Source organism: Salmo salar, chromosome ssa06 (genome assembly GCF_905237065.1).
Source record: "Salmo salar chromosome ssa06, Ssal_v3.1, whole genome shotgun sequence".
NCBI lineage: Eukaryota > Metazoa > Chordata > Actinopteri > Salmoniformes > Salmonidae > Salmo > Salmo salar.
Window position 1 is genome coordinate 20,633,769 of NC_059447.1, and position 8,117 is coordinate 20,641,885.

At 42.9% G+C, this 8,117-nt stretch overlaps 2 protein-coding genes across 3 annotated transcripts in view; both read right to left on the minus strand.

The window, feature by feature from the left end:
• LOC106568321 (interleukin-6 receptor subunit beta) overlaps positions 1-762 on the minus strand; it is a 37,938-nt gene extending 37,176 nt beyond the window's left edge. For both annotated transcript variants that reach the window (XM_045719918.1, XM_045719919.1), the window contains exon 1: positions 459-762. The gene's annotated coding sequence lies outside the window, so the exon portion shown is untranslated. The remainder of the gene's footprint in view (positions 1-458) is intronic.
• An 833-nt stretch (positions 763-1,595) lies between these two features.
• LOC106606562 (relaxin-3) lies at positions 1,596-4,194 on the minus strand. Its single transcript, XM_014202852.2, has 2 exons — positions 3,932-4,194; positions 1,596-2,976 (listed from the first exon to the last, which is right to left on the minus strand). Exons 1-2 carry the CDS (start codon positions 4,122-4,124, stop codon positions 2,711-2,713), a joined length of 459 nt encoding a protein of 152 aa, XP_014058327.2. The 5' UTR covers positions 4,125-4,194; the 3' UTR covers positions 1,596-2,710.
• Between the last annotated feature and the right edge of the window lie 3,923 nt (positions 4,195-8,117).

Sequence of the window (8,117 nt, forward strand, 5' to 3'; positions counted from 1 at the left end):
ACAACAACAAAAATTACAAAAATACATGTAATTTCGTCCTTGAAATATTTAATGGAAATACTGTAGAATTTCATTCATTCCTATAGATTGGTGTTCCTACACTGGCCAATACATAACAATCAGCAATCCAGGGTTTATATACATCATTGGTTACATATCTGTCACTGTCTTCGCCACTGACATATCTGCCACTCTGTGTATTGTGTAGCCTACATACATATTTTTAAGCCAAAAGCACATGATGACAAAAGCATCTGGTTTCTATTAACCATTGTTGTCATGTTATGATGCAAATTAGCTTACCATAGCCATAAGTATAGAGATGAGAGTGAACATGCAAAGTCTTGTACTATTTCAAGTCTAAAAACGTTATACTGGTAGGCCTAATGATCAATATGATTTCGGCAAACTGTAAGTTATGTTGAAAAATAAGTGGTTCGAAAAATAAGAGCTATTACCTCGTCATCAAGAAAGACATCAAAATAACGGAACTTCCATCTTTCGCCAGCATTCTATTGTACATTGAATGAATTACGTGCGCAGAAGTTTGGGTGCTTTTCGCTGCACACTGGCTGTATTTCATTCCAAACGATGCTTCCTCCCTTGCATCCTCGCTCACTCCCTTTCACTCGAAATGATCAGACTGAATAGGTAAAAGCAATATGGCAGAAACTAGATTGGATATGTGTGTAGACCTAACTATTTCTCACGCGTACAGCTTGTCTATGATCCGCAAAGCGGAGTGTAATGAGCCCCGAAGGAAGTGGACACATCTCTAAAAAGCTCCGTGATCTGTCTATGACCCGCCTACTTTGTTTTACGGAAATTGCCTTTGGCAGCGATCCCCTATTGCATCAATTTTAACCCTACATAATAAGGGTGTTTTCACATATAGTCAGTCCTCTTTAAAATAACTGATCTCAGTCCTCTTTAAAGTGAACTCTGGTGTAAAAAAAAAAGCGAAATATCTCAGTTCTCTTTGTATTCACACTGCCCTTTCCTTTGAATGAGGACTCAACTCTTTTGCCAGTTCACTTCCCCTATTTTGTGGCCCGAATCCGTTTTGCATTTACATTTCTATGTTTAGAAGGGAACCAGGATCTTTTTCCAACATTCACTTAATGCACTGTGGGTTTTTCAAAGTGCAGGCGGAGCCGTTCAATGAGAAGGTGTTATCCGACAGCTAGATATACCTTATACCTACTTACATTTTGGAAGCTAATAGATTGCATTTAGTGAAAAGATGAGAGATAATAATTGTAATCAGAATATACTTTTAACATGTAAATAGTATTGGAAACATAATAAATGAATTTATGTAGGCCACTGCCACTTCCAGATTGTATCAGTTTTGTTCAGTTCCCTTAGGGGCTCCTTTGAGGGGTCAAGTGTGTTTTATTCCAGTGGGATTGTGCTCCATTTCAATGAGTCATTTTATTCAAAACGCAATATTTTTGTGCAGTAGAATTAAAAGTTGCTTTACACATGTCATAGGCCAACTCCATTATGTCCTATGGCCCTATGTTTTCCTATGTCATGATTCTGGCATTGGCCCTATCTGTGGCTGGTGGGAAAACATACCAAAAGTCAGAATGTTAAGCAAATCAAATCTTTATTAAAACCTTTATAACAGGTTCATAATCCAAAATAAAACAGATTTGACAGATTAAAAAATAAAATAAGGGCCATGTGAATGACGACAGTGAATGGACAAAAAGTATGAAGGATCCAAAAACAGCAATGGAGAAAGAGGTCTGGAAACCACATTTCATCACAGGTAGCCAAATTCCACACGTATAGAGACAGGAAGATATCGGTATTCAGTCCCAGTCGGTAATGACATAATAATAAGGAATTCCCGTAGACCACGCCCATAAATTGGGGGAAACCCGCAGATTTTTTTGTTATACAGAAATAACAAAACATGCCAAAATACTCCTGTGTTGTTCAATGTACATGTAGTAGCCAGGTCAGAAATTCCGACCTATGGTTCGCAATGGTCCCACGTTGGGAAATAGAGCCTGCGAGAAGAGCCCTGTGGCTTCAGGCTATTCGGTGTGGGAAATGTGGGGACGCGGTGTCCAAGTAGGCTATACGTAGCTATGTGTGTGGAAAACATGTCATCACGGTTAACACATTTAACTTGTTTAGCTCATACTGTCCGTTTGTAATTCCACTGGCTGGATAGTCAGATTGTTTGTGCTGTTGGTCTTGGCTAGCTTAATGTCCCGGTCGGTAGCTAGCTCTCACTCAAGTTGCTGCTAGCATTGTCATGAAAAAGGGCATAATAAGGGAAGCCCTACAATATTACGTTTTTCTAAGTAGTGAGAACGCTAGGGAGAGGCAATATTGAAAAGTAATCTTTAGACATGTTGTACTTTTCTTAAATTGAGTTTTGTAATTGACTAAAACAAGCAGACAATGAGAAACTTGCGTTTGAAAAAGATAACGTTTTTGCTGTGAGCCAATGAGGAAACCTAGGTAAACACAGGTTGTTTTACAGGCAGGTAGGGTCATCACGTTCAATCTAATACCGACTGGGTCTATATGGAGAATAAGGTTATATTCTCCCTGCACAGTTAACATGATACTTTAACTCGGAATTACTGGGGAGAGCAGTTAGAAAAACCGAGAGAGAGAGATATGAGAAAATACAAGGTATGTGTAGGGCTATGTGTGTGCATGGGAGGGGAGAGAATGCGGTGGATTCTCAGCAAATGGAGCTGATATCTCCCTTGCTGCAGCCCCACTTGCAGCAGGCGTTGGACAGGCCCACCACCACATCACGGCCCTTACGGTCTGACATACGGAGAGCCTCCAGTATCTCCTCTGAGATGAGGGAGCGGGCTGGCCTGCTGATGAACACCCCACCCTCCTGGACATGCTGGAAGGGACTCTCTGGGACCTGGGAGTCTGGGTTCCAGCCTTCAGATGAGTCCTCGTCATGGGAGCTGAAAGGGTCCTGAGGGAAGTCTCCTGAAATGCAGTTTATAATAGGAGTGTTTAAATGTGATATTGACTCTCAGTGCTGCTTAATTTATACATTCAAAAGGCAAAGATTACTGTGTTTCTATTTCAAATCAAATGTTATTTGTCACCTGTGCCAAATACAAGTAAAAAATAGATAAGTCATTTTTTAAAATAAAAGTAACAAATAATTAAAGAGCAGCAGTAAAATAACCCTAGCGAGGCTATATACACTGGGTACTGGTACAGAGTCAATGTGAGTAGCAGTAGCGTAAAAGGGGGGGGGGGGGCAATGTCTGAGTAGCCCTTTGATTATCTGTTCAGGAGGCTTATGGCTTGGGGGTAGAAGCTGTTTAGAAGCCTTTTGGACCTAGACTTGGTGCTCCGGTACCGACTGACACTCGGTAGCAGAGAGAACAGTCTATGACTAGGGTGGCTGGAGTCTTTGACAAATTTTTGAGCCTTCCTCTGACACCGCCTGGTATAGGGGTCCCGGATGGCACGAAGTTTGACCCCAGTGATGTACTGGACCGTACGCACTACCCTCTGTAGTGCCTTGCGGTTGGAGGCCGAGCAGTTGCCATGCCAGGCAGTGATGCAACCAGTAGGATGCTCTCGATGGGGCAGCTGTAGCACTTTTTGAGGATCTGAGGACCCATGTCAAATATTTTCAGTCTCCTGAGAGGGAATAGGCTTGTCGTGCCCTCTTCACTACTGTCTTGATGTGTTTGGACCAATGCACAATACATTTAAAAAAATGTAAAAAAATGTGTGGATGTTATACATTCCAATGGACAAAGCCAGTGATACAAAAAAAGCCAACATAGTTCTTTCCCTTTACTCAGCAAACCATAAATCACTGATAAATTGAATCAGGTGCATTACTGCTTGGCTAGAATCTAAATGTGCACAATTTAGAAACACAATGACCCAATAAAAGGCTTGTCCAGCCGGCATGCCTCACCTGCACTCCCGAGTGACCGTCTCCAGCGAGATCCTCCACAGGTGAAGATGACCGCCCGGATGAACTCCCGGCCACATAGCTTCACTCCATACGTGGGGCGCTCCATCCCCTGCACCCCAGCCACTAACAGACACACAGCTAATACCAGTGTTTTCCACATCATGTCCCAGGAGGTGAAAGAACGAGTGAGCATACAAGGAGAGAGAATAGATTCTTCAGTGGTAGACTGGGCTGTTTTTTTCTCAGTCTCTGTGGTGGCGAGTGTTGTGTGACTTCCCCAGTGACCTGGTATTGGTTTATAAAGGGGTCCTCAGCCATACGAGGTAGACATGGAACTTGCACACGCACATCCTCCCAACCAGGACAGTCATAGATAGGAGAGAGAGATAGACCCAGAGACCTTTATGGAGACAAAGCACTGACCAAAGGTGGCATAATTAGCCAATACTGCTCAAACGCGACGATGATGTCAGAGTAGTTTGTAATCTGATTACAGGAAAAACTAATTTTCTGGATGTCAAACCCACATTTCATTTGAATCCTCACCTGCACCTTTTTTGTGGTCATCAGCCACCTCACACTCACTTGATCACCAGACATTTCTGCTTATGCAAAGCAAGTGTTAATGTGCAGAGTTACAGTGTAGTGGTAACACTCCCTAACACGTTACATACAAATCCCATCCGGAGACCAGGGTTCAATCCCTGTGTCCACCCTTCCCACTGTTTCTCCCTCTTGTCTATTTCCTCACTATCTGAATAAAGTGTCAAAACACTTTAAAAATACACATTTAAACTTGATCAAATCTTCTACAGGGGTACAGTAGGAATGTTGGGTATGATGACACAGTTCAGAAGTGTGATGTCAAAATGTCGCTATCAAGAACATGTTTTCTCAAACACAAATACCCAGTTTAGTACTTACAGTATACTACAAATGTACATATGTGCTACATTTCAGTAGTGGATGATCCAGCCTCCAGACGGAGGAGGAGCTGTGACTGTGGACGACGACGAGGTGCCCGTTGAGGAGCTCCGTGGCCTGTCTGTCAGATGTCTCTACATCTATGCTCCCTCCTCTCAAGATACTACCTTTCTGAACTGCCAATCATCTGAAGGTGACCATTGCCAAAATACTGACAGATCCCTACATTTGTTTTGTTAAATAGTTTCTGGTTTATTTTGTTTTCAAAGTGACTTTGAGATTCTGCTTGTAATGAAAAGCGATAAATAAAATACATATGTTTATTATTATATAGAACTTACTTTCAAGTAAAACTTCAACTCTTCCCCTATACCACTTCACACCTTTTCAGTGCTGACTCTGTGTAACCCCAGCTGCTCTGATTATTCTCCCATGACTTGCTTCTCCCCTCATATTTCTTCATCTCTCTCTCTCTCTCTGAAAAAAGAGGGATGAAGTCACAGGTGGGGGGTTTCACACAGCAAGGAGTAGGGGGTGCGTGCAACAGAATGAGGCAAAGCGGGTGACATTTTCAAAGGCAGATAGCATGGAAGTCATCATCTGAGTCAAACAAAGGCTGGGGCCCTATCTGTGTCACCGCATAGTTAAAGGTCTCCCGTTTCAGAATTGACAATGGATTTGTGAATTTGTAATTAATAGGTTGATAACAATGCGAACAACATGGTATTTCAGGGGGACGTTGGAGACTCATTTGCACATTGTCTAGTGGTGAGTGACCAGGTGAGGAGGTTAAGAGAGCGACATTGATGGCGACTGAATGTGTTTCTTTTTGGATAAATTGTTTGTGGCCAGTACGTAGACTTTGTCTGTATACGTGTGTGTGTGTGTGTGTATGTTTGTGTGTGTATTTGTGTGTATGTATGTGTGTGTGTGTAAACTCAGCAAAAAAATAAACGGCCCTTTTTCAGGACCCTGTCTTTCAAAGATAACGTGCCTTAGGCATGCTGCAAGGAGGCATGAGGACTGCAGATGTGGTCAGGGCAATAAATTGCAATGCCCGTACTGTAAGACAACGCTACAGGGAGACAGGATGGACAGCTGATTGTCCTCGCAGTGGCAGACCACGTGTAACAACACCTGCACAGGATCGGTACATCTGAACATCACACCTGTGGGATAGGTACAGGATGGCAACAACAACTGCCCGAGTTACACCAGGAACGCACAATCCCTCCATCAGTGCTCAGACTGTCCACAATAGGCTGAGAGAGGCTGGACTGAGGGCTTGTAGGCCTGTTGTAAGACAGGTCCTCACCAGACATCACCGGCAACAACGCCGCCTATGGGCACAAACCCACCGTCGCTGGGCCAGACAGGACTGGCAAAAAGTGCTCTTCACTGACGAGTCGCGGTTTTGTCTCACCAGGGGTGATGGTCAGATTTGCGTTTATCGTCAAAGGAATGAGCGTTACACCAAGGCCTGTACTCTGGAGCAGGATTGATTTGAAGATGGAGGGTCCGTCATGGTCTAGGGCGCTGTGTCACAGCATCATCGACTGAGCTTGTGCATTACAGGGAAGACATCCTCCTCCCTCATGTGGTACCCTTCCTGCAGGCTCATCCTGACATGTCCCTCCAGCATGACAATGCCACCAGCCATACTGATCGTTCTGTGCGTGATTTCCTGCAAGACAGGAATGTCAGTGTTCTGCCATGGCCAGCGAAGAGCCCGGATCTCAATCCCATTGAGCACGTCTGGGACCTGTTGGATCGGAGGGTGAAGGCTAGGGCCGTTTCCCCCCAGAAATGTCTGGGAACTTGCAGGTGCCTTGGTTGAAGAGTGGGGTAACATCTCACAGCAAGAACTGGCAAATCTGGTGCAGTCCATGAGGAGGAGATGCACTGCAGTACTTAATGCAGCTGGTGGCCACACCAGATACTGACTGTTACTTTTGATTTTGACACCCCCTTTGTTCAGGGACACATTATTCCATTTATCTTAGTCACATGTCTGTGGAACTTGTTCAGTTTATGTCTCAGTTGTTGAATCTTGTTATGTTCATACAAATATTTACACATGTTAAGTTTGCTGAAAATAAACGCAGTTGACAGTGAGAAGACGTTTCTTTTTTTGCTGAGTTTATGTGTGTGTATGTGTGTGTGTGTGTGTATGTATGTTTATGTGTGTGCAAGAGCACATTCCCTCCCCAATATTTCCCCCTAGACATAACTACGACAAAACAACCAACAAAAATTGGAGCTATGTCGGTCGCTGGGTCTGTACTTAGTCACTGGTAAGCTTTGAGGGGACTCCAATGGTAGGTACACCTACAGTTCATACCTTGGCAGTGGTTTTGTAGATTGCTTTATCACTGATCCCAACCCAGAGTCTCTCAGAGCATTCACAGTCAGCCCACTGACACACCTATCAGATCACAGCAAAATCCCAGTCTATTTGAAAAGCGCAATATTCAATCATGAGGCATCAAAGCCAAAGGGACTGCATAATACTAAGACATGCTATCGATGGAAGGAAAGTAGTGTAGAAACCTACCAAAAGACAATTGGGCATCAACAAATTCAATCCCTTTTAGAAAACGTTTCACTGCAATAGTTAAACTTGTCATTACAAAGCCTAAAGTATATCTGACCTTTCAGCTGCCTTATCAAATCTAAAAATGTCAAGCAGACAAACTAAGAAAATTAACAATGACAAATGGTTTGATGAAGAATGCAAAAACCTAAGAAAGAAATTGAGAAACCTATCCAACCAAAAACATAGACCCATGTATTTCACTGTGTTTCCCACGCCAATAAATCCCTTTACATTAAATGTGAGAGAGAGCAGGAGAGAGAGAGAGAACCGAATCCATGTTTAACTGCTCATTTTTATTCAGTGTTCATATACAGCGTTGTTGTTTTAGACAACTAAATTCACTGATCACTCATCTGCAATATAATAGTTATGTCACTTTCGCTTAACCTTATTGCTCTAAAAGAGCTCGCTACACTAGGTCTAGGCCTACACAATAATAAAGTTGCATGCTTGCAGACCAGGTGACATTGAGGTCGCATTGTGTAACTTAATGTAACATTTTATTTCAACGTATTTGATCAAATAAAACGGCGATCAAACTGAAATACAGTGTTACTACCAAATCACAAGTTGATTGACATTAGAATAATGACATTTCTATCCCGGATATGGGATCCGCCTCAGTTGTTTTAATTTCATGTTCAAGCTGGACACCGGTTTCTCACA

Excerpts from the sequence above, each read along its gene's own strand:
- LOC106606562 (XM_014202852.2), bottom strand. The coding sequence starts at position 4,124 with ATGCTCACTCGTTCTTTCACCTCCTGGGACATGATGTGGAAAACACTG. Across the intron at positions 2,977-3,931 it reads ACGGTCACTCGGGAGTGCAG|GAGACTTCCCTCAGGACCCT; the intron begins GTGAGGCATGCC and ends ACTGCATTTCAG.